The sequence below is a fragment of the Halichoerus grypus genome, chromosome 9 (assembly GCF_964656455.1).
Source record: "Halichoerus grypus chromosome 9, mHalGry1.hap1.1, whole genome shotgun sequence".
Classification (NCBI taxonomy): domain Eukaryota; kingdom Metazoa; phylum Chordata; class Mammalia; order Carnivora; family Phocidae; genus Halichoerus; species Halichoerus grypus.
The window spans coordinates 107,619,722-107,646,514 of NC_135720.1; the positions used below are offsets into that span (position 1 = coordinate 107,619,722).

Genomic DNA, 26,793 nt, shown 5'->3' on the forward strand with positions numbered 1-26,793 from the left:
CAGACAATGATTCTATTTTGAGTGAGAATGGGTTTCTTCCATAGGACGGGGCATAGGGTCACAAATGCTGATCCAACATCAATATAGAGTTCAGAGAGTAAGATGGAAAGTCAACGGGAGGTTAGAGAGAGAGAAAGAGAGAGACCTCCTTTCCATACCCAGACTCTGGCAAACCCTTAAAGGGTCATGACTAAGAAGTAAAGTGACAGGTTGGACTTAGCAATGTCACTTTAGACAGCTCCAGCACCCCAGTTTTTCCAAGTATGCCCGAATGAATGAGTGCATGAGACTTGTTAGAAAGAATTGCAACGGGCATCTCCTAACATTGTGCTAGGCCATGGCACGTGAGTTACCATGGACCCGAGAGTCAAAGCGAGGCCATTCCTCCAGCACTTTGGCAAGGGCCAGAGCCCCAGGCAAGGCCTGTCTTAAAACGGCTATGCCGAGGACTGCAGAGATTTTACTTTTCTCTATTTTCCATTATATACAATGCCCTGCAGGCTTGGTAGACTAGGCGAAGTGATGGAGGAAGAATAAATGGAATTGTGGACCAGGGAATTCTTAGTCTGCTCACTCTTGGGTACCACGTAAACCCTAGACCACTGGAAGCTTTTGAGATTCAGATGCTGGTTCAAGTGACAAACTCCATGGCATGGCTAGTGTTAAAGAACAAAACATTACAACTGACTTGAGAACACATGGATAAAATTGCTGGGGACGCTCAACTGGTCAGTATCACCCTGACAGATTTAACACTCACATTTACACTATGATCTCTTATATACCACCTCCTTTAAAATGTATGCACTAATCACATAAAGTACTATAATCATCATTTCACAGGTGAAAAAATGTAGTCTCAGGCAAAGTGATTTGTGCCACGACATTCAATTAGCAAGTATTGGAGTCAGTCCTAGAATCTACTTTCCTCAACAAAGAGAAAGCCTGGGTTTTGGTGTCAAAGGGATTTCAAATCTCAACCCTGCCATTGCTAACTATATGTTCTTAGGCTATACATATATGGCCTAAGGGCATTAGATTAGAAAACAATCCTGGGTCCAACTATCCACCAAAAATAACATTAGTATCCAATTCAGAAAGCCATGGCCTTCATTACCTTCACAAAGAAGAGGTCATTAAAAAGGCAGTGAAGAGGTTCCTCCACCATCCCACGGAGCTGTTTGTGTAGGCACTCTTGCCGGTAATAGGCTGGACATGCATCAATCTCAAAGAAGATGGCCATGAGGGTCTGGATGGCATAGAAGCACTGCTTGAAATCTGCTTCCTTCAGCTTCAATGGTAACACCCTGTGAATGTTAATATGGTCACTGGGAGTCCCTTGACCCACAGAGAGGTTACTCACTCCACTAGCCCAAGGATGCTGAATCTAATGATACAAGAGTCTTACCAACAAGGGAAAGGAGCCTCCAGAGAAGTAGACACTCAGCCAGAAAGCAGGAATCTTTACCTGTGTCCTTCCTTTTGGGCTAGGAAGTTTATTTCAGCCAACAGCTGACTTTTTCCATAGCCTTTTCCACCTTCATACAAAACTGCTTGTCCCTTCTTCTGGTGCAAACATTCCCGCTGTGCCATTTGGAAGGCTTCTAATTCTTTCTCCCGGTCTGTAGAGAGACAGGGAGCACCTAATACTCCTGTGTTTTTAGTAGACACTCTATTTATTTTGCAAAGGTAACTCTCAGAATGGTTTTTTCCCCTAGAATCCTGGGCAGAATCCCATTCTTTGATGAGGCTTCACATCTCTTTGCATAAAATCAGTTCTGGACTATACAGAAATGTGTGCTGGGCTTGGGGGTTTGCTCTGGAGCCTAAATAATAACATTAAGAATAATTAGGGACCACATAGACATGGGAGCTACTATATTTTCTTAGCTTTTTGTAACATTATAACATTTTAGTTATACTGTATATATATATACATTATAACAATCTAGTCTTCAAAGTTGGTCACGGGCTATGTAAAGATAATAGACTAATAGATATAAATGAAGATAAATATAAAGATAGGGAATATATAGTGTGTGTGGTAACAGTCTTGGTGCCCTCTTTATGGTCTCATGATGAGGAATTTTCCTCTAGAGATGATCCACAACAAGCTGAGCAGACCTCAATAGCTGAACTCTGACTTACAAAGATTCTTACTAAATGTTGGTACTTCTCAGGCAAAGTTAGAAGCCTCTACCTGAAGTGTAAACATTCAACATGGAAAAGAAATGGCAAGGCCTCTTCAAAATTAACATAAATTCAGTAAGAAGGTTGCTCTCTATTCTTTTAATATAATGCTTAGAAGCACTTAGTCTTGCATTTTTTAAAAATCACATTTAACCATCTACAGCTGGAAAAAATATGATTTAAGGTAGAAAAGAAAACTCACCTAACAAAGGGTGATTTTTATTTCTCTCTCTGGCCAAATGTCTCCTCCCAAACATTCTGGGAAAAAGGACAAAGGGAAATGTGTCTATTAACAGATTGGGATAGACAGAATGTACATCTCTAAATAGCTAGAAGATAAACTGTCTCATCAGCAAGTATTTTCAGATAATTGAAAAGGTCCAGAGTTCTATATAAGAGTTGTAAAAAATTAAAAATCTTTGGGAGGAGGAAGGGGAGAAATATTGATTGTTCCAGGCTCAGAGAAGTAAATAAATTGTGAGGTACACAAAGAAAAAAAGAACACCCAGATTCGTGACCTATTGCATTCTCTTCCTGTTGGATAGCAAGAAGTTCACTGAGGAACTAGCTAAGAGCTAAACAGAAAAGCTAAAGATCTCAGACACTAAACCCTCCTCTTATGTCTCTTATTCCAGCACGCCAGGACTCGAAGCATCTTTCTTTCTAGTTTCATACACTCAAACACTGATGATTCCTATACCCTGATTCTGTAAAAGAGATGGGAATAAACTATTAATGACACTCACATACATCTCCTATGGCCAAGGTATTCATACATCTTCCCTGGGTTGGAGATATTTTTCATCATCTTCTCTGGGAGTTTCTTGAAGTTGTAAGCAGGTAGCATGGATCTTAGATATGTTACCTCATCACAGGACACCAAACCTGGATAAGCAGTTATCATTCTGGCCACAAGGCTCACCTTTGGGCCAATAACTGTGTCAGAGAGACAGTAAAGAAAAGGATGGAGAATTTTTGAACCATCTCCTCCACTTTTACCCCCTAAGTCACAGAGCTAATAGTCCAATGTCCTCTTCTACCTGTATATTCGTGTCTCGCTACTGCCCCAATCACGCCACAGAATACTGGTCCGTTGGTAATACTGATGGAAACAAGCCTGGGGGTCCGAAAAGCAACAGTGGGTAAATACAGTCAGAAGCCTCCAAGTCAGGCACTAGAGCTGTGACTCCTCAGATCCAGATGTCTAGTTTTAGAGCTCAGAATAGAAAAGGCCAGAGACTGCTGTCTGTCTACATCACACGATGTGTATAAAGTTACAAAGGAACAAAATAGTCCCCGTACTCATGGAGTTTTAGTTGGGGAGCTATTATCAGCAGAAAGACTAAATAAAAACACCTTATATCTGTTAGATAGTTTATATATGTTTTTTGAAGTACTTTCAAATTGATTACTCCATCTGATCCTTTGAGGAATAATTAACAACAAATATGTGAGGTATGTAGGGCAAATATTTTAACCCCATTTGACAAAATAAAAAACAAAAACCCACAACTGAAGGAGCTAATTAACTTTCCCAGAGTTACACGGCAGAAATCAACAGAAGAGTCAGAATGAGAATCCAGGCCTCCCGACTCCTAGCCCAGTGTTATTTCCACTATACCATGCTGCCTCAGATAAAACCCCAAAATGAAAAGTAGATCAACAGTTATCAATACAGGGTTCATGGATCAATTAATGCTAGAATGTCAGAGTAAAGGAATAATCACAGGGTCAGGCTGTTGATGGAAGCCTTCCTGAAATGAATTAGCCTTTGGAATACATTTTAAAAATAAGTAATATTTTTCATTCATTCATTTGTGTATAAGTTCATTCATTTAACAAGCACTGAGAAGTATGTGCAGTACCAAATACTGGGCTAGGTGTTTAAAATATCTTGCTCTGGAGAAGTTCAGTTTCGGGCAGCAGGAAGGTGGTAGAAATTGAGGGAGGTGAAGAGACATATTTATAAGTTAGCAAGACAAATACTACATATTAGAGATCGGTATAGCAAATTAACAGAGCAAACAGAATGAATATACTAACTCATACTAGAGAGTTAGAAAAAGCACTCAGAAAGGAGAGGGTGTATGATTGGACTTTGTAAGTTGAAGTACTGTGAAAGCGGGGCAACAGCATTCCTTTCAGTGGGAAAAGGCAGAGACTCTGAAAAGCCTGCTGTGTTTGTGCAAAACTAAGCAGTTCAAGATGGCTACAGCACAGACGGTGTGTCCAGTAGGGACAAGTGAAGGGAGGTGTGGTCCTACCTAGGCCAGGAATGGGAAAACACTAGAAATATGAATTATTTAAAAAGGGGGCATACACTGTTCCAGGTGAAGAAAAGGTTCAAAGGTAGCAAGTTCATACATAACAAGGAATAATCAGACTTACTTGATGTGAAAATTTACTTGATGTGAAAATTTCATGTGACAGATAAGATATGTGGATGGAGAAAGAGGGTACAACGAGGCATAAATTAGTTTCAAGTTAAATCTACAAATAAACCATTTTCAGTTGTTTACAGAGAGCACAAAAAGTGGCAACAATGCTAACACTATTGTATCTTTGCCATCAAAATTCTCCTGCCTTCTTCTAAGGCCAGGATTGAGGACTTTTACTTGGGCCCATTGCTCAGGGTGAGTAAGAGACACCCAAGACCTAAACCACACAGTTGGTTCTGCTGCCACACCAAGAATAAGACTAAACATCTTCGGATGTTTCACCATGCTTCCTTTGTCTAAAATGCCCTCTCTCGCTTTCCCCAATTGTTGAACTCCAGCGGTGGTCCCTTCCTATCTTGATAATTGCCCTACAACTTCTCTTCCCATACCTCCCCTCCCTGCAGACAGGCAGCCTTTGTTCTACATTCTCACGACATACAGACATATTATTTGTATTATATTAATTTACACATTTGCTTGTTCCTTTGTGGTGTTCTTAAATCTTGTTATGAGTATTCGGTGCCTCCCTCTTTCACCCCATTAGATGGAAACTTATCTTCATTTTCCCTGGGTATCTATTACATAATTCTGTGCCTAATGATTCCTTAATAGAGCTTATTTTCTGACTTCCCTTAGCATGTTCTCTCCTCTTTAGGCAGATTCTGGACACTCTCAACCCCAGCTACTTGTTACTGCCTCCTACCCTGCCTGAAGAGCCCCCTGGGGCCTGAGAAGCTCCTCTCTGCCCCACCTTCCTCCTCACTTGGTCTCAGCAAGATTCTCCCAGCAGAAGCTGAAGATGCTGAAGGCGCTCTCCAGGGCATGTGCACACTCATCTGGCTTCTTATCCCCGGGAAGGCCAAAAACACAGAGGAACATGCAGCCCTGGGACAGATGACAAAGAAGGAAAAGAGAAGTTTACCTGGGGAAAGAATATGCTTGCCTCAACTGGACCAACTCCCCTGAATGAAGCCAGAGCTTTTCCCCACTGGTTTTCTGTTAGGAATGTTGAATTCTACAGGATTCATGAAATGGACACTCTGGGCCACATCAACATGGAGATTAAAAAAAAAAAGAAGAATAAATAAAATCTTGATTTAACTAACTCTTCAAAGAACTGAAATTTAAAACATAAGAAAAACTGATGTCAAGAACTTTTCAAAAATTCCATTTCTAGTATATGCCTTGAGCTGTCTATCTACTCACATTTTTATTCACCTACAATGTCATGTATTATGATACTGCTCTTTTTCAAGCTCCTCAATTATCAGAATTATCTGATTACACTCACTTTACTAATAGAACCAGAAAAATATGCTTTTGCTCTGACAAAGATTTTTCAACAAGAATTGAATGAAAAAGGACATGGAGATAATCTTCAGTTACCCTGAAAATTAAATTAACTAGAACATCCCATTCCTTAACAATTATTAGTTGAACTTTTGATGTCCTATAGCTTGTCACAAAATAAACAGCAGGGAATTTGACTTACACATGTGTTATGTGGGGAACAAGACTATTATTCCTCACTCACCTTTAATGCTGATGGGTCAAGTTTCCTTGTACTTACTTTCTCAAACATAAAGATCCGGCTTAGCTGGCCACCCCCTTTCTCTATGACTGTGGAGATGTACAGGGCAGCCTCCTGGATAAGATGACACAAATGCGACATCCATGCTGTCTTGTGGAACTCTAGGCTGACCAAAACCATAGTCACGGTACGGAATTCGGATATATACTCCATAGGCTGCCCTTCATCAATCTACAAAGACACAGTGAGTTATCTTGCCTGTATCTTCAACTCTCAGTATCATGTTTAAGCATTTGAATTCTATATTCCATGGTGAGTATGAGAAAATAACTTACAGATGTCAGACAAAAAACTTAAAATTCAGGTTTGAGAAGTATAGAAGATGTACAAACCAGTACACTTGGAATTAAAACTGTTTGACTTTAAACCTAATTCACTGATGAAATTTGCCACACTTTTATGTTTTCTCTTAGAGTTAATTTGATATGTCCATTCTACTAGTCATTATATCACTTACTAAGGGATTCATATAGATTCATATATACACAATCAACACATATTTACCAAGCATATACTCTCTACCCTGTTTACAATGTACTAGCTTCTTGAGGGACAAACTGAAAAACAAATATGGCTTCCACTTGCTAGAACTGAGAAATCTGAAGTTAAGACATGTCATCACAGGAACTGGTACAGATGGGGAAACCTGCCAGCATTACAATGGAGAGCAGGAGATGAACTGGATCAATATGAAAAGGTCATCACATATAAATGTACACCTGTCAACATAAACACACACACACGGTCTACACGATGACTCAAGAACTAGGAAATAACCTTCTTCAAGAGGTTTTTCATTATGTGCTTCCGCAGGGTTTGTTCAAGCGCAGAGTCTGGATCCAACTCCAGGGCAGTTCTTAGAGTATCTGAGAAAAGGAAAAAAAACAAAATGTCTCCAGCCATGTGGAAAATTTATCTTTGAAATTTTGGGCTTGGGGAGAAAGGACCAAGTAACTTACCAGCACTTGTCCGGTAATGTGGCAGGTAATCAAGGCACTTGTCAAAATGCTCATCAAAATCAAATGGGTCAATGATCCGCATATCTCTTAACTACAGAAAGGAAACTGCTCAATTGGGCGCCCACCCACCGACTGGATTACTGTTGGTCCCTTAACAAAGGGGCTGAGGATGCCATGTCCCTTGTTGATCAATGTATCTTTCCAGCCTTATTTTTCTGCCTCATCTAACTTCCTGGGAGGATATCCCCCACCTCCCTCCAAAATAGAGTTCTAATCGTTGTTGGTTTGGTCAAGCCGTATGTGACCAGCACCAGAGCACTGCCCTGTGTAGTAGAAAGGCCTTTTCAGGACGTGCAATGGATGGGACCAGCCTCCTACCTTCACAGCTTCATCCTCCCTCATGATTTCCACTTCAAACATGTACTGCTCACAAAGCTTCCAGCAGTTCCAGGACAAGACAATCTCATTTGCCTGAGCCAAACGCTGAGCTACCTGGACATCATCCACATCCCGCCCAATCACCAAGAGGTACTGTCGCTGCTCATCTCCAACAATAACCTGGGAAATCCGACCTGCAGATAGACCTATCCAGAAAAAAGGAGACCAGTGGTGAATAGCCAAACTCAATTAGAAAACTATGCACATTGCTCTATGCATCAAGCCAGTCTTGTTATTGCAAAAATATTAGGTGAGCTTACCTTCAAAAATATTACTTTGCCTCAGATTTCCTTCTGTCTTAAGCATATCCAGACACATTCAAACAAGCCTGGGTTGTATGGAGGAAGAGGCAAGAGATCCTAGGCCTCTAAGATTCCTCTCTTTAAATTGTTCTTCTAATAAACAACTAGGTCGTGATGGCAGAGACCAAATGGTTATGCTCAGAAACTGCTGCCACAGTGACTATACCACCTCCTCAACATATAATCAAGGCTAAGTGATTTTACCAGATAAAATACCAATCAGTATTTTACCAGACTTGGGCTTTGCCATACACTTTTATTCTATCTCCTGTTTTTTTTTACCCTGAGGCATTTCTCACTGCTAATATGGCTAAAAAAACGGTTTGCTTGCCAGAGGAAAAAGGACTATATCCAAGTTAAGCCTGCCCTTAGCTAAGTTACCCAATCTAAGCTAAAAAGAAAGGGAAAATAGTTTTAAAAGAATCGTAGAGATATATGCTTTTGGCCAAGATGGATTAACAGGTGGTGAATTTACCATAATTCCCAGAACAATGAAGAAACTAGAAAAAACACACAAAGTAACAGTTTTCAAGATATTGGACATCAGGTAATAAAGGACAATGATACCTGAGAGATAGGAAACAAACAAGGTGAACCCTCTGATACCCTAGCTTACTGCATGGAAGAGTTTCCAGGACTTCTCAGGGAGGGGAAGCCCAGGTATAGCCCAGAGGACTCCTCAAGTTGAGGAAGCAGAGCTAAGATCTGAGGAGGCCAAGGTGGTTAGAGTTCACAGGGCACTGTGAGTACTGGAGAGAAGTGTACAGAGAGAGAATTCCAGAGATTTGTACCAGGTCCCCTACAAGTCTTTAGCTGAGTACTGAGTACTAACAAGTACATCAATGTGAGGAAACCACCTGAAACCAGGGAAAGAGCCACCTGAAGAGATTAGAAGGAACAACCCCCAGTATCACGCAGGGCTGGCAATAGTTCCTGTTCCCACCAGCCAGAGTGTCAAACTTAATAAGTCACAGGGCATTAGGTACAGTATTCAGAAGGGATTTGCCTCAGGAATGGGGCAAAACCAGCCCTGGACTAAACACTGCTCTGGTCCCACCCAACAAAGTTTAAAAGCAAAACCTGAAAAAAAAATCAAGCTAACCACATCCCAGAAGTATGCTCAAGGATATTTATAGAAGTATAAAAAAAAATCCAGCATATCCAACAAGGTTAAATTCACAATGTCTGGAACCCACCCAAAATAACCAGGCATGCAAAGAAAAAGGAAAATATGATCCCAATGAGGAGAAAAATCAATCAATCAAGCCTAACCCAGAATAACACAGACGATAGAATTAGCAAATAAGAAAACATTAAAAGTTATAACTATATTCAAGAACCTAGAAAAATGAGTAAGTAGAGACACTGCAAAAGAAAAGGTCTGTACAGTTGAAAACACAGCAATAGAAACTATCCAAAATGAAAACAGGGAGAAAAAAAGAAACAATGAACACAATATCAATGACTTGTAGGACAATTTCAAGCAGCCTAATATGTGTATAATTGGACAGAGGAGGAGGAAGAGAGAAAAAATTATTTGGAAAAATAATAGCAGAACATTTTCTAAATTTGATAAAACCCCAAACCCTATAGATCCAGAATCTCAACGAGTTGCAAGCACAAAAGTGAAAGAAAACTATATCGAGGGACATCATAATCAGATTACCCAAAACCAGTGATAAAGAAAAAAACCGTAAGTGAAGCCGGGGTGGGGGGGTGGTGGTGGAAGGAAGACATTATATACAAACAAAGATAAAGATGAAAGCAGATTTCTTGTTGGAAATGCTGCAAGCTAGAAGTCCTGGAAACTCTTCCATGCGGTAAGCTAGGGTATCAGAGGGTTCACCTTGTTTGTTTCCTATCTCTCAGGTATCATTGTCCTTTATTACCTGATGTCCAATATCTTGAAAATTGTTACTTTGTGTGTTTTTTCTAGTTTCTTCATTGTTCTGGGAATTATGGTAAATTCACCACCTGTTAATCCATCTACTGTACCTAATGTCCTGTGACGTTAGTTGTTGTTTAGAAAAACAACTTTAATGTAAGAGAGAAAATCCCCCATCAACCTAGAACTCCATACCCAGTGAAAATACCTTTCAGAAAACAGAGGTGAAATAAAAATTTTTCAGACATACAAGAACTGAACTAACACATATCTAGCAAACACACACTATGAGAAATGTTAAAAGAAGTTCTTCAAACAGACAACAATAAGTGTTAATAAGGACATGGACAAATTGGAACACTCACACATTGCTGGTGGGAATGTAAAATGGTACAACCACTTTGGGAAAAAGATTAGCGATTCCTTAAAAAGTTAGACATATATCTACCATATGATCTAGACTTTTCACTTCTAGGTATTTACCCAAGAGAAATAAACACATGTCTCTTTGAAGACTTATACACAGATGTTCATAGTAGCTTTATTTGTAATAGCCAAAAATTTACAACCCAACCGTCCATCAAAAAGTGAATGGATAAACAAATTGTGGTACATCCGTATAAAAGAATACTACTTAGCAATAAAAAGGAGTGAACTACTGATACATGCTACAACATTCTTTAAAAATATCAAAATAATCTCTAATGACAGAAAGGAGATCAGAGATTTCTTGAGGATAGGGAGGGGAGTGGTAGGAGGGGGGTTATAAAAGGGTACAAGGAAACTTTAGTGAGTGATGGGTATGTACATTATCTTAATTGTGGTGATGGTTTCAAAAGTATACAAATATGTTATGTACAGTATCAATTATGAATTATCCATCAATAAAACACAAAGCAAAACAACAAAAAATGCTAGGACAGAAGAGATGACATATAATTCAGAATATAATTCTTCAGGCTGCTCCTCAAAATATAAATGAATAGGTAGAGTCAACTTTTGCCCTTCATTCAGAAACCTCTTGATGTTTCTGGACTTCTGTGAAGGAGCTTTGTATATAGAGCTTCCCCTCTAATCCTGACTCTGTCACTGATGCAATTTTTGCCTCTGTGTGCAGCTTTTAAATCTTTATTGTATTGTATTACATTTTTGATTATGTAATATAATAACATAGTTCAAAAATCAAACTATATAAAGAATATACATAAAAATTCTTGATTCTGATTTTTGGGGAAGATGGTACAGTAAGAGGATCCTAAACTGACCTTACCCCAGACACAACTAGGTAACACTTGGATCAGAGCAAACAACCCAGAAAAGGACCCGAAGATTGGCCAAACAAACTCCATGCCTAAATGTAGAGAAGAGGCCACATCGAAGAGGGTAGGAATGGTGAGGACTCAGTGGGAATCTAAACCCCGTGGGTGTGACTGCTGGAGGGTGGGAGCCATGGACAAGAAGAGGGGCAAGAAGCACACTGGGGAGCCTACAAGGAGAAGAGAAATCCCTATAGCATTTGGCTTTAAAAATCACAGGGGCTGAATTTCATGAGTGCTTATTATCAGTGGGACTTAAAGCCTGGAACTTTAAAAAGCAGTGGGCTTGGCTCTGAGAGAGCTTAGCTAGTGACAGGAAGCTGAGCCCCTGCCCTTAAAGAGACAGCACAGAAAATAGCGTGCAGAGATACAGCTTGGAAGCCGAAGTTTGAAAGGCGCCTGTGGCTTATGGGAAGGAGAGTCAGTTACTAATCTCAGAGTTCACTGAGGGACTTCTCCAGGAACAAAGGAGCTGGCAGGTGCCATTTCCCTTCCCTGCCCCTCATCATAAACATACAGCTGCTACCTGTGGGAATGGGTGCAGGACCGGCACTTGCTCCCTAACTTGCTTATACTGTGCCCTGCCCCCTCCAGCCAGAACTGCCTCAGTCCTGGTGCTGTGGATCCCCTCCCCAAGAAGACCCAGGCAATCCTTGCCAACACTGTATCTCCCGACCTCCCATGGAGGATGCACACACTTTGTTAAAACTACACACCCTGCCCTTGCATGCTGTCCAGAGTACCCAGGTCCTTCGGCCTCTGCAGCAGCTACACATGCCCTGTGGAGGAGGACCAGTGCCACTAGTTAAAAGTACACATCCCACCCACTACTTTCAAGAGCAAGAGATGTAGCTGACTTTCCTAAACCCACAGGAACAGACAGAGAGAGTTAGGCAGAATGAGGGGACAGAAGAATATATCACAAATAAAAAAACAGGACAAAACTACAGCAAGAGACCTAAGTAAAATGGAGATAAGTAACATGGCTGATAGCAAATTTAAAGTAATGATCATAAAGATATTCACTCAAGAAAAGAGTGGAGGACATCAGTGAGACTTTTAAAAAGAGATAGAAAACATAAAAAAGAACCAGATGAAAAACACAATAAATGAAATTAAAAATAAACTTGATAGAATCAACAGCAGGGGGAAGAAGGAGTGGAACAAATTAATGAACTAGAAGACAGAGTAATGGAAAGTAATCAAGCTAAACAAATAAGAGAAGAAAGAATTATGCACACTGAGAGTAGACTTAAGGGAATTCAGTGATGCCTTCAGGTGTAATAACATTCACATTATAGGGGTTCCAGAAGGAGAGAGAGAAAAGGGAGGAAAATTTATTTGAAGAAACAATAGCTGAAAACTTCCCTAATCTGGGAAGGAAACACATACCCAGATCCAGGCAAAGAGATCCTCCAACAAAATTAACCAAAGGAGGTCTACACTAAGACACATAGTAATCAAAATGGCAAAAAGGAGTAATAAAGAAAAAATTTTTTAAAGATTTATTTATTTGAGAGAGATGTGGGGGGGAGGGGCAGAGGGAGAGAGAAACTTAAGCAGACTCTGCATGCAGCACAGAGCCCTACGTGGGGCTCAATCTCATGACCCTGAGATCATGAACTGAGCCAAAACCAAGAGTTGGACGCCCAACCAACTGCGCCACCCAGGCACCCCCAAGAAAAAAATGTTTAAAGCAGCAAGAGAAAAGACAATTACATATAAGAGAAACCCCATAAGGCGATTATCAGCGGTTTTCAGCAGAAACTTTGCAAGCCAGAAGAGAATGGTATAATATATTCAAAGTGCTGAAAGGGAAAAATCTACAGCCAAGAATACCCTATCCAGCAAGGCTATCATTCAGAATAGGAGAGATAAGAAGTTTCTCAGACAAACAAAAACTAAAGGAGTTCATGACCAACTAAGTCACCCTTACAAGAAATACTAAAGTGGACTCTTTGCGTGGAAAGGAAAGACCATAAGTGAGTGTATGATAAGGAGGAAACACAAAAGCAGTAAAAGTAAGTATTTCTGTAAAAAAAATCAGTCAAAGGAGTCACAAAAAAAAAAAAAAGGATGAAAATATGACACCATATACCTAAAACATGGAAGGAAAAGGAGTAAAGAATGGGTTCAAACTTAAGTGACCATCAACTTAATATAGACTGCTATATGCAGAAGATGTTATATACAAACCTAATGGTAACCATAAATCAAAAACCACTAATAGATATGCAAAGAATAAAGAGAAAGGAATCCAAGTATATCACCAAGGAAAACCAGCAAACCATGAAAGAGAGAAAGACAAGAAAGGGTCAGAGAAAAACTACAAAAACAACAACAAAACAAGTAACAAAATGACAATAAATACACATCTATCAATAATTACTTAGAATGTAAATGAAATAAATGCTCCAATTAAAAGGCATAGGGTAACAGAGTGGATAAAAAAACAAGACCAATCTATATGCTGCCTACAAAAGACTCATTTCAGACCAAAGATATCTGCAGATTGAAAGTGAGAGGACGGAGAAATATTTACCATGTAAATGGATGACAAAAGAAAGCTGGAGTAGCAATATTTATATCAGACAAAATAGACTTTAAAAAAAAGACTGTAACAAGAGACAAAGAAGGATACTATATAATAAGAAAGGGTCAATCCAACAAGATATAACAATTTAAATATTTATGCATGGGAGCACCCAAATCATAAAACAATTAGTAAGAAACAGAAAGGAACTAATTGATAATAATACAATAGTAGGGGACTTCACACCCCACTTACATCAACGGACAGGTCATCTAAACAGAAAATCAACAAGGAAACAATGGTTTTGAATGACACACAGGACTAGATGGACTTAACAGATATATTCAGAACATTCCATCCTAAAACAGCAAAATACACATTCTCTTCAAGTGCACAGGGAATATTCTTCATAATGGATCATATATTAGGCCACAAAACAGGCCTCAACAAATTCAAGAACACTGAAATCATACCATGTACCTTTTTTAACAACAAGACTATGTAACTACAAATTAACCACAAGGAAAAATCTGGAAAGACCACAAATACTTGGAGGTTAAACAATATGCTACTAAATAATGAATAGGTCAACCAAGAAATCAGAGAAGAAATCAAAAAGTACACGGAAACAAATGCAAATGAAAACACAACAGTCCAAAATCTTTGCGATGCAGCAAAAGCAGTTCTAAGAGGGAAGTTTATGGCAATACAGACTTACCTCAAGAAGCAAGAAAAATCTCAAATAAACAACCTAACCTTACACCTAAGGGAGCTAGAAAAAGAACAACAAACAAAAACCAAAACCAGCAGAAGGAAGGAAATAATGAAGATTAGAGCAGAAATAAATGATACAGAAACTAAAAAGCAAGTAGAACAGATCAATGAAACCAGGAGATGGTTCTTTGAAAAGATCAACAAAATTGATAAATCTCTAGCTAGACTCATTAAAAAAAGAAAGAGGACTCAAATAAATGAAATCACAAATGAAAGAGGAGAAATAACAACCAACACCACAGAAATAAAACAATTATAAGAGAATATAATGAAAACTAAATGCCAACAAATTGGAAAGCCTAGAATAAATGGATAAATTCCTAGAAACATACAACCTACCAAAGCTGAAGCAGGAAGAAATAGAAGATTTGAATAGACCAATTACCAGTAAGGAGATTGAATCAGTAATCAAAAACTCCCAACCAAAAAACAAGTCCAGGACCAGATGGCTTCACAGGCAAATTCTACCAAACATTTAAAGAAGAAGTTAATACCTATTCTCCTCATATTTTTATTCCAAAAAATAGAAGAAAAACTTCCAAATTCATTCTATGAGGTCAGCACTACCCTGATACCAAAACCAGATAAAGAAACCACAAAAAAAGAGAACTACAGGCCAATATCTCTGATGAACACAGATGCAAAAATCCTCAACAAAATACTGGTAAACTGAATCCAACAATACATTAAAAAAATCATTCACCACGATCAAGTGGGATTTATTCCCAAGATGCAAGCGTGGTCCAATATTCACAAATCAACATGATACATCACATCAATAAGAGAAAGGATAAAAACCATATGATCATTTCAACAGATGAAGAAAAAGCATCTGACAGTACAATATCCCTTCATGATAAAAACTTTCAACAAAGTAGGTTTAGAGGGAACATACCTCAACATAATGAAGGCCATATATAAAAAACCCACAGCTAACATAATCCTTAATGGGGAAAAACTGAGTTTTTCCTTAAGGTCAGGAATAAAACAGGGATGTTCACTCTAAACACTTGCATTCAATGTAGTACTGGGAGTCGAGCCATAGCAATCAGACAACAAAAAGGAATAAAAGGCATCCAAACTGGTAAGGAAGAATTAAACAGAAGAAGTAAAACTCTATTTGCAGATGACATGCTATATGTAGAAAACCCAAACACTCCACCAAAAAACTGCAAGAACTGATAAATGAATTCAGTAAATTTGCAGGACACAAAATCAATGTGCAGAAATCTGTTGTATTTCTATACACCAATAATGAAGTAGTAGAAAGAGAAATTAGGAAAACAATCCCATTTACAACTGTACAAAAATAATAAGACACCTAGGAATAAACTTAATGAAAGAGGTGAAAGACCTGTACTCTGAAAACTATAAAACACTCATGAAAGAAATTAAAGATGACATAAAGAAATGGAAAGGCATTCCATGCTCATGGACTGGAGGAACAAATATTGTTAAAAAGTCTATACTACCCATTCATTTATCGATGGCCCCTTGGGCTGCTTCCATAATTTGGCTACTGTAAATAATGCTATAAACATAGGGGTGCATGATCCCTCTGAATTAGTGTTTTTGTATTTTTTTGTGTAAATACCCAGTAGGGTGATTACTGGATTGTAAGGTAGTTCTCTTTTAAACTTTTTGGGGAAACTCCACACTGTTTTCCACAATGGCTGCACCAGTTTGCATTCATTCCCACCAACAGTGCAAGAGGGTTCCTCTTTCTCTACATCCTCCCCAACACTTGTTTTCTTGTGTTTTTGATTTTAGCCATTCTGACAGGTGTGAGGTGATATCTCATTGTAGTTTTGATTTGCATTTCCTTGAAGATGAGTGATGTTGAGCATCTTATGAAAAGACAGATAAAGATGTGTGTGTGTGTGTGTGTGTGTGTGTGTGTGTGTCACAATGGAATAGTATTCAGCCATAAAAAATGAAATCTTGACATTTGCAACAATATGGATGGAGCTAAGAATACAATGTTAAGGGAAATAAGTCAGAGAAAGACAAATACCATATGATTTCATTCATATGTGCAATTTAAGAAACAAATGAGCAAAGGGGAAAAAAAGAAAGAAAGAATGAGGCAAACCAAGAAACAGACTCTTAACTATAGAGAACAAACTGATGGTTACCAGCGGGGAGGGGGTGGGGGGATGGGTTAAATAGGTGATGGGGATTAAGGAGGGCACTTGTGGTGAGCACCGGGTGATGTATGAGATTGTTGAATCACTATATTGTACACCTGAAACTAATATAACACTGTTTTTCCTCCAATAGGTAACTTTTATTCATTTCTTATATATCTTTCCAGTGTTTCTTTATACAAATATGAACAAGAAAAATTCTTATTTTTTGTCTTTATATAAAAGGTAGCATACCACAGTGCTTTGCATCTTGCTTTTTCTCAACTATATTTTGAAGATATTGCTATATCAGAATATCTTTTTTTAAAGTTGCATAAAATCTCATTGAGTAGACATATTGTTTATTTAACCAGTCTCCTATAGATCGTTTTATTACAAACCATATTGCAATCAATAATCTTGTACCGATAACATTTCATACACAGTCAGGTATACCTATAGGATAAATATTTGGGAGTGGGATTGCTAGATTGAAGAATAAATGCATTTGGAATCTCAACAGAGATTACCAAAATTATTCTTCATAGAAGTTGTACTGCTGTTGACTCCCATCAGCAGTGTATATGAGAGTGTTTATTCCTCATTGCCTCATCAACAGTGTGGTCAGCATATGAATTTTTGGTATCTATAGGTGAGAAATCATCCCAATGCACTTTCAATTGGCATTTTTCTTATTATGAAATTAAACATCTTTTCACATGTTAAAAGAGATGTATTTCTTTGTCTATGTACTATTTATTCGTGTCCTTTCCCATCTTTCTCTTAAAATGTTAGTCTTTTGTTGATTTCTAGGTGTTTTATTTCTAATATTCACCCCTTATGTATATAAGTTGCAGATTTTTTTTTTCAGGTTGTCATTTATATTTTGAATTTTTTATAGTGTTTTTTTTTTTTTAATTGATCACTCTTTTAGTAGCTACTACCTATCTTTAGCTGCAGATCCTGGCCTTCTCTGGTATGGTAGATCCCAAATTTCTCCTGTATCTCCAGACTGCATTTTGCCACCAGGGTAATGATGTCACTGAGTTGATTCTGTTTCACTGTCCAGAGTGCCAGAAGCACATTCCCTGCAGACACACAAGACAGGCTGACAAGGATCAAATATCTGGATTCACCTGATCTGGGCAAAGCTCCCAATAATGCAGAAGATATCATGCAAGGTGTTAGGCAAGGTTCCTTGGCCCTGTACATTATGCTTGGTTAAAATACTGCCTTAGAGTCTCAAAACCACTCATCATGAAAAACAAGACAAGGCAGAAGCTGAAATGTTCCTTTAGTTTAAGAGTGTTTTTGATAGGGCGCCTGGGTGGGTCAGTCATTAAGCGTCTGCCTTCGGTTCAGGTCATGATCCCAGGTCCTGGGATCGAGCCCCACTTCAGGCTCCCTGCTTAGTGGGAGGCCTGCTTCTCCCTCTCCCACTCCCCCTGCTTGTGTTCCCTCTCTCGCTGTCTCTCTCTCTGTCAAATAAATAAAATCTTTAAAAAAAAAAAAAAGAATATTTTTGATAATCTTCCCTCTACCACTATACTAACAGAATGGGAGGGGCACTAGCTAAGAGGTTCATAAAATGTAGGTTCATGTTCAAATCTAATTTCAAGGGTGGCTTAATTAAGTTTAAATTTAAAAAAGAGGCCAACTCTGTGGCATATAGCTATTAATGATCCTGAGAGTTCTCCAGATTGGAGATTTTGACTCCTATCTTACACATAGCTTCTGCTCTTAAGGCCTAAGTTTCTCATTAGTTTTCTCATGCAAATAAGTGCTTTATAGGCACTTATTTTTGTCATTTAATTAAGCAAAATGTAAAGCACCTGTGAACTTAATATGGGCAAGGTTTTTCTATTAGACTGAGAGAACCTTTGAGTCAGTGACTGTGTCTTCTTCATCTTTGTTTCCCCAGGGCCAAGGACATATTAAATAACAAACAATGCTGAATAAACAAATATGCCAAATTCCACCTAAATGAAGTCTTCCTCACTTACAGTCCTTTAAATATTCAGAAAAACTGAAAAATACCTGTGATATTTAGGATATCTCCTCCAAAACACAGCACATCTGAAATCAAGTAAAGGAGAGAGAGGAAAATGCATCAAAATCAGATATACTAGATCATGGCAGAATTATATATGATCAGAAGAATGGCCTACTGAGTTTTTCCTCATTTCTTCTCTAGTCTATTTGTTCCCTCCAAGGGACTCTTTTCTTTCCCTTAGCTTCTCCCCAAATCTGTCTGTATCTATATCCATCTTCTTGAAAATGAAAGAAATACTCCTGTTCTCTTCAAAGTCACCCCATTGGGCTCTGGATCCTAGCCCCTCCCACCCTTTCAAGAACTTCACTCCCTCCCTTATCTCCTCTCCACTGGATCATTTCTATTAATATCTTAAAAAATGAAAACAAAACACAACACTCTACCTTCCCTTGCTATTAGCTCCATTTTTCTGCTACATCCCCATCAAAAAAATTCTCAAGAGTTGGCCATATACAATTTGTTCCTCATATCCTGTTCACTCTTAAACATTTTCTCTACCATTCTCTTCTCCGCTTTCTCCCATCTGACTCCCAACTCCATCACTTCACTAAAATTTATCAAGATCATCAACAGCATTCACCTTGCTAAATTCAGTATTTTCTCACAGCACTGTACTTTATACTTTTCATTTTCAACTCAGCCAGCCCCAGCCTTCCTCCCCCAGAGACTCTACTTCTCCTTTGGCTTCAGGAACACCACAATATCCCACCTAACTGGCTGCTTTATAGTCTCTTTTGTAAGTTCTTTCTCTCTAATCATAATCTGTCCTGGAGTCCCTCCCTCAAGCCTCAGTCTTAGGCTCTCTTTATTTACACTCTCCTCATGTGGACTCAATCAGTTCCTAACTTTAAGTAACATCTTTATGCCATCAACTCACTTTTTGTCTCTAACAGAGATCTATTCTCTGAGCTCCAGGCTCAATCATTGCTACTGACTTCATTCTCCATTTGAATGACTTATTGACAACTCAGTATATTCAAAACAGAACCCTTGATTTTCTTTCTCAAAGCCCAGTCTTTCCCATCTCGGTAAGTGACACCACCATCAATTCAATTATGAAAGCCAAAAAATCCTTGAGAGTAGCTTTTCTCACTACTTCCCACTGATATCAATATACCAGCAAATCTTGTCTGTTGAACCTGCAAAACACATTTCAAATCAATTCATCTCCTTATGGCTCCACTGCCTTATCTCTAGACCAATGGTTTCCACCTTGGCTTCAACACTGGAACAGCCTGTGAAACTTTAAAAAATCTTTATTTCTGGGCTTACCCCAAGGTATTCTGATTTAATTGGTCTGAGGTAAAGCCTAGACACCAGGATTTTTAAAAGCTCCCCGAGGGCGCCTGGGTGGCTCAGTTGGTTAAGCAACTGCCTTCGGCTCAGGTCATGATCCTGGAGTCCCTGGATTGAGTCCTGCATCAGGCTCCCTGCTTGGCAGGGAGTCTGCTTCTCCCTCTGACCCTCCCCCCTCTCATGTGCTCTCTCTCATTCTCTCTCTCTCAAATAAATAAATAAAATCTTTAAAAGCTCCCCAAGTGGTTATTTAATGTACTGCCAAGGTTGAGAACCACTACTCTAGACCAAATCAGCCTCATCTCTCCACAGCTGCTACAACTGCCTCTTCTAGCTTCTATTCTTACCACCTGCCCTCCATCAGCTCCCTATAATCCAATTGCCATAAGGCGGTTAAAATGAGCTTTCAAAAATGTAAATCGGACCACATCACCCCCTTGCCAGAACCTTTTAACAGTTTCCCTTTATACAAAAATACATAATCCAAACTCCTTATGGCCTACAGAGTTCAATGATCTCCAATCTCACCTCAAGCCACTCTTCTCCCTGCTAGCTATGTGTTAGCCACACTGGTCTTCTTAGTTCCCAGAACATGTCAAGCTTCCTCTCATCTTAGAAGCTTTGCACTTGGCATTCTTCTGCCTGAAACACTGTACTCCTCACTCTTCTGCCTGAAAACACTTTACTCCTCACTCTTCACAAGGTGTTTCTCTCATCCTTTATGTCTCAGCTTAAACACTTGAGGAGCCTCCTATGATCACCCTACCTGAAAAAAATCTCCCACTCTACAATTCTTTACCATCACACCCTATTTCCTTTGTAAAATGTATAATGTATAATGATCTTGTTTACTTATTGTCTCTCCCACTAACATGGAAACTTCAAGAGGGCAGGTATTATTTTCCCCTGTATTTCTAGTACCCAGCAGTTCCTGGTGTTATAATACATACGTAATTTCTCTCTCTCCCTTTCATCTAAACTTGATGAGAAAAATCTAAAGACCTTTTACAACTGTTCCTCAGGGGTAAGGAGTGAATCAAATAAACAAGTTCCTAAAGGAGATTCCACAAAGTAAAAATTCTGATGAATCTCAGAATTATGGACATGACTATATGGACACTGTCAATAAAAGAAGGGAATGTTATATAACTACTAAAAGTTTCAGGACCAGATTAATTTGTTGGGTAGGTCTAACTAGACAGAAAGCTCCTCAAAAGTAGGTTTTTGCACACCCTGACCTTTTACAGTGTATATCGCAGAATATGCACTTAAGGGCGCCCGGGTGGCTCAGTTGGTTAAGTATCTGCCTTCAGCTCAGGTCATGATTCCAGGGTCCGGGAATCGAGTCCCGCGTCAGGCTCCCTGTTCAGCCAGAAGTCGGTTTCTCCCTCTGCCGCCGCCCGCCCCTCCCCCTCCTTGTCCTCTCTCTCTCTCTCTCTCTCTCTCTCTCTCTCTCTCTCAAATGAATAAATAAAATCTTAAAAAAAAAAAGAATATGTACTCAAAATGTTTACTGCACATGTAAGGAGCTGATTTTTTTTTCTTCCCCAGATTAGGCAAATTTCCACAAGCTTAATATATGGCAGAAAATGAAGAAAACACTCATTCCTATCTCACAGGATCAAAATGCAATAATAGAATGGGAAGGTGTTTTGTAAATTATATTGGATATAAACACATGTGGCACATTACATTATTGTTAGAAGAGGCAAACTGAGGAATAGTTTATTTTGAAATAAAATATAAACATGCAAAGTAAAAATTAAAATTAATTTGTTCCCCCCCCCTTTCTGAACATTGAGTCAACAGAATGTGAGACTAAGTAGAATGGCAGATACAGGCAAAAATCTAGCCTGTTAGTAGCAAGAAAGAAGAAATAAAAGATGAGTAACACTAAAGGAATAACCCTTTGGTATCTTTTCAAGTAGCCCAGGCCCCCTTCTGTTACAAACCCTCAGGAGCCCAGCACCACACCTCCTGGCTTCCCTACAATAGTCACTCACGCTCCACGATGTCACTGATGTAATAACTGAAGATGTGGGCCAGTTTGTCCATGTCATGTTCCGACTTGCAGGTCAGGCTGAACCTATCCATTAATGCTGTAAACCCTAGCCGACAAAACAAAAATTACGTTAGCTGCAAATCCTGAACTTTTAGGCTCTATTCCCTGCACGCATCAAGCCAGTGTAAAGAAGCAGATCTCCTCCAGATGAGTAATTTCATTATCCTTTAACAAGCCTACTCGGGGCCAGGCTGGCTGCCTGCCGCCCCTGGGAACCCAGAGAGCCACACCCCCTTCATTTCCAGGAGCTGCAGATGAAGATTCACCCACAAGCACCCTCTTTCCTCTCTAGCCAGCTAACCCGTTTCTGCCATACCCTCTTAAGCTCCCTGGCCAAGGGAGAAATGGGATTTCGCCCCATGTGAGGGACAGAGACACCAATGACGAGGGGGATGGATTAAAGCTTTATGGAGAACTCAGATGGTGAGCTCCTCGAGGTCAGGCACCTTCAGACACTCATCTTCAGATCCATGACACAAACTCCACAAATATTTGTTAAGTAAGCGACTCTCAAAGTAGCTGCTGGATCTCTAATTCCTAGCGCAGTGGCGGGCACACACTTAGGGACCCAAAGAAGGAATTAATTGAGCGAAAAAAACGGGCTGAAGCGGTATGCGTATTGGGAGAAAACTTGGGTTCAAAGCCTGCTGAGTGGTCCCGCAAAAGTCCTTTTCCGTTTCTGAGTCTCCTTTCATTTCTGAAGTGAACTCTAGGGCTACGCCAGACCATTCCGGAAGGAGTCCTCCAGCTCTGAACCAGGTTTCCCGAGGCGGCGGCGGCGAGCAGTTAAGCCGCGCCTTTGCTTGCCCGGGGGCCAGGCCTGTAACCGCCGCCGCCTCTCGGAGCCAGGCCCAACGGCCGCCCCTCGGGCAGGGCGGGAGAGCGACGCGCCTCGGCTCACCCGTCACGTGGACGCCAAGGAGGACGCCCTGCGCCGTGGCGAGCTCGGGTTCCGATCGCCGGGGCTTCCTGAACACCAGCAGGTCGGGAAGCAGCGCCGCCAACCGGGCCTCTACGGGCCACAGAAGTGGCGCCGCCAACCGCTCGCCGATCGCCATGGCGGCGGCGGGGTTGCCAGCCAAGCTACCGGAAACGAGGGTCCTCCGGGTGGCAGCCAATCCGCAACGACAGCCTTGGCGGGCCCCTCCCACCAACCAATCAGTGTGGGCCTCCTCGGGGAGGTGCCAATCCAGGGTGGCCGCGGGCCACCTGCCTCCCGCCCCCTGCGCCCTTGCTCTGGCCTCTGGGAGGTGAGAGGCAGCAGGTCTGGGGAGGGCAAGCATGTTCAAGAGTCAAGATGACGCTTAAAAATCTTTATCCGTGAAAATGTTTCTTCAATAAGACAGATTATTTCAGATAGTGTCAATAGAGGGGTCCTCTATCACCAGAGTGGAATGCTGGCTCACCTCTGAATTTCTAAGGGCAATGTTCCATTAGCATCTGACTAAAGCAACCTCAGTATGGTTTTTTATCAACCTTAGGCTAACGCTATTTAATGGTCAGTGCCTTAATTAGAGAATTTCTTCTGTTTCTCTTACCTGCCAGGACAGGTCTATAGGGTGTCTCCTGAGTGTGCTCCTGACGTTGCTTTGCTCTAGCTCCAGCTCCTGGTTCCCTGTGTGGTAAATGCCTGAGGTTGCCTGTCAGTTGGCTCAGATTTTTGGAGAATTCACATTATTAATAGTAGGAGTGTGTTGTGGATTTTTAACAATCAGGAAAGCATCGTGTTTTGTTTTTTTGCAGAAATAAACAAAATCTTAAAATTACAGCTTCACTATCTTTAGTTCTACAATACCCAGTCAATGCTGTTTCAGTGATAACTGATGTGAAAATGTTGGGGTTTGGGAGCAGAACAGCCAAGAAAGAATTCTTGAGGCATCTTCCGTGCAAAGCAGGTGGTTTTATTAAAGCACAGGGACAGGACCTTGGGCAGAAAGAGCTGCACTGGGTTGTGAGCAGTGGCTCATTGTATCCTTTCAAGTTGGGAGGTGGTTAGGGATTGTGTAAGTCTCTAAGGAATTTATTTGGAAACAAGGTTTCCAAGGGGCCATTTATTACCCTCTACTAAAATCTTAGTCATGAAACCCTTTAGATGTGTATCAGTGGGGCCATATGCTTGGAGGATGATTGCCAACATATATCTTGGGTAGTAGAGATAAAGGAAGCTTCCAAATGAATTTAATATGTTAAAGGAAACTTACAGGATCCTGGAGGTCGGGCTAATGTCAAACAGGTTGCCTTTTGCCACAGCAAAGTATTAACATCTAGGCAGTTGAGTTCCTAGAGGAAGGCCACTCTGCCTGTCTCAAGTACTGGTCAGTGGGCTGTTAAGTTGTAAGGAAATTTAATTTTTTTTCCTGTATTTCTTATACCTTTGTTCTCCACATCAATAACTAAAAGGCTTATTTTGCTTGTGGAATACTTCATCAAATTTTGGTTAACACTTCCAGTAGTAAGACGAAATATACAATCTGCACAGGTGGCAGAGATTACCTCCTCAGCAGGATGGAAGGCAAAAAGGGAAGAAAAGGAGAGTAAGGGGAGACATACAACTAAGAGGCCTGGACACTACAAGTTTGACACTGTCTACAGAGCTCCCATGTCTACAAAGATCACAATTTCAACATTATAAACACAACCTAGACCCCAAGGAATGTGAAAATTCAAATCACTTTTTAGTATTTTTACAAATTTATTTTAAAAAATAACAATTGCAATGACATCAATGATCGATCATCTGTACTCCCCCTACTGCTGGGAGAAAAACCTATACTGTTGAGTCCCAAAGGAAAATCAAGACATTATTATCAGGCACCCAACAGCCAGAAAAAGCTCTGTTGGTCCAGTGGTATAGACACTGACATGTTCAATGTACCAGTGCAATTAAAATATATACATTTACAATTATCTTGCCAAAAAGAGCACTCAAGAAGTGAAATAACTATGCATTAAACCAATTATTCACTCATCCATTCACTCTTTCTGCATCTATGAAGTCATCACTACAGTCACAAGGACAAATAAAAGAACTAGTAACAAAGAAAAAAAATCCAAACCTCAACCCCCCACTTTGTGGGTTATTATGATGTGCTAAAATGGCCACAATAAAAGGGCCATGAGCTATCTGAAATGCAGTGACAAAATGACAACTGAAGCATTTCTTTCAAAAAAAACAACTCAAAACTCATGGAAAAAAAATTCTGCAACAATATGAGGTTGTTACTATGTACAAACTTACAGACACAAATAAATAGCATTTTTGAACTGCTGTTGGCTTAGATCTGAGGACTTTCTTTCTGAGCTCTGAATCTTAAAGACTCCTAAACAAACCAAGGGATAGAAATTCCTCATTGTTTTTAGTGAACTATCATCTGAAAATCTTGGGGCTTACTGAATAAAATCAATGTGTCAAACTTAAGAGCCAGAAGTTTCTAGTGAGCCTACCAGAGGGTTTGGCCTCTCCTGACATCTGGAAGCCAGGACAGGTGACTACAGATACCAAGGACTAGAGAGATACTTTACTTCCTGCTTTCTTTGCATAGCTCTGTACCTCTATTTCCACCATTACAATTATTTCTCTTTGTGATGTTTTCTTCAGAGGATTTATTTTCTTTTCCTCTTAATACAATTTGAGTGAAACCATCAAAGAAAGCGTCAATTCTTACTCTTGGTATTTAAATCAAACCCAAATGATCTTCAAAAGAGTTAAGTCTTCCTTGTTTCTAGAGAAGGCAGCAACTCTTTTCTGAAATATCATCTTAGTTTACCCCCGGTTCAACATCTAGCAAAGAAATAGATTACTGAGGCACAGTCCATTCTGGGAAATGTGGCCCAATTCTTGACTCTGCCAGCATCACCATTACCAGTTGGCAGCTTATCCCCAGAACGTGGATGCAATGTAAAAACCTTTCTGCTGTACAAGGCCTATGTAGAAAAAGAGAAACATGGAAACTGGCACCAAAGAATCAGCTGCCAGGGGAAGAAAGAGAATGTTCGCTCTCTGGGGCCAGCACCAAACAAAGTGCTGCAGGAGTGAAGCCAATATTCACCTTAAACTCGAGCAAGTAAGCTGGAATATATCCAGGAGAGTGTGATTGAACAATGCTTTCCAGACAGAAATTGTCAAAGAGCAGTTCTCAGACTTCTCCCTTTCCATGCTTGTTAAAAGGTTATAGTATAAATGTAAATTCTTTTCACCTTAATGATCCATCCCAGGCATCCATCCACTGGAGAATCATGCTATATGACAACACATGGGTACATATACTACTCTCTCTTCTGCTAGACTGCAACACGTGTGAATCCTTCTCTTCCTGAAATGCTGTCACAAAGCCTATGACTGAAAATCTCTAGGGGCACCTGGGTGACTCAGTCAGTTGAGCATCCAACTCTCGACCTCAGCTCAGGTCTTGATCTCAGGGATGTGAATTCAAGCCCCACATTGTACTCCACGCTGGGTGTGGAGCCTACTAAAAAAAAAAAAGAAATTCTAATTTGGCTGTTTAGGAGTTACTACAAATGTCCTCAGCACTTCAGCACAGAAAGTTGTTGTATGGTTTTGTTCTCTACTTAGGAAAGGCAGTTTCAAGGTCCAATACCCTCTAAATTGTCTTACAAGTAGCAGGAGCAAAAACTATGGTCCAGATGATCTGTCAGCAGACAGACAAACCACAACTTGCCAAAGCTTTAAAAAAAGAGAGATTTAGCAATTTATAGTTTTAGTGCTTGAGTCTTTTGTCATTCTATCCCCAGAGTTAGCTTTTCTTGGCTGGAGTCCAAAAATACCAACATATCATCTGGGTAGACAGAGATTCCTATTATTACCACAGA

General features: G+C 40.0%; 1 protein-coding gene across 5 annotated transcripts in view; it reads right to left on the reverse strand.

Moving 5' to 3' along the window:
* Nucleotides 1-23,150, reverse strand: part of LOC118532360 (adenylate cyclase type 10-like) — a 43,985-nt gene extending 20,835 nt beyond the window's left edge. For all 5 annotated transcript variants that reach the window (XM_078055355.1, XM_078055357.1, XM_078055356.1 and 2 more), the window contains exons 1-14: nt 22,865-23,150; nt 21,905-22,009; nt 18,590-18,628; nt 17,497-17,640; nt 7,557-7,762; nt 7,179-7,269; nt 6,997-7,085; nt 6,199-6,390; nt 5,392-5,513; nt 3,231-3,307; nt 2,937-3,126; nt 2,393-2,448; nt 1,469-1,622; nt 1,118-1,307 (exon numbers count right to left, since the gene is read on the reverse strand). In XM_078055355.1, the coding sequence (XP_077911481.1) occupies nt 1,118-1,307; nt 1,469-1,622; nt 2,393-2,448; nt 2,937-3,126; nt 3,231-3,307; nt 5,392-5,513; nt 6,199-6,390; nt 6,997-7,085; nt 7,179-7,269; nt 7,557-7,762; nt 17,497-17,640; nt 18,590-18,628; nt 21,905-22,009; nt 22,865-23,021 (1,812 nt within the window). In that variant the 5' untranslated portion in view covers nt 23,022-23,150. The remainder of the gene's footprint in view (nt 1-1,117; nt 1,308-1,468; nt 1,623-2,392; nt 2,449-2,936; nt 3,127-3,230; nt 3,308-5,391; nt 5,514-6,198; nt 6,391-6,996; nt 7,086-7,178; nt 7,270-7,556; nt 7,763-17,496; nt 17,641-18,589; nt 18,629-21,904; nt 22,010-22,864) is intronic.
* Between the last annotated feature and the right edge of the window lie 3,643 nt (nt 23,151-26,793).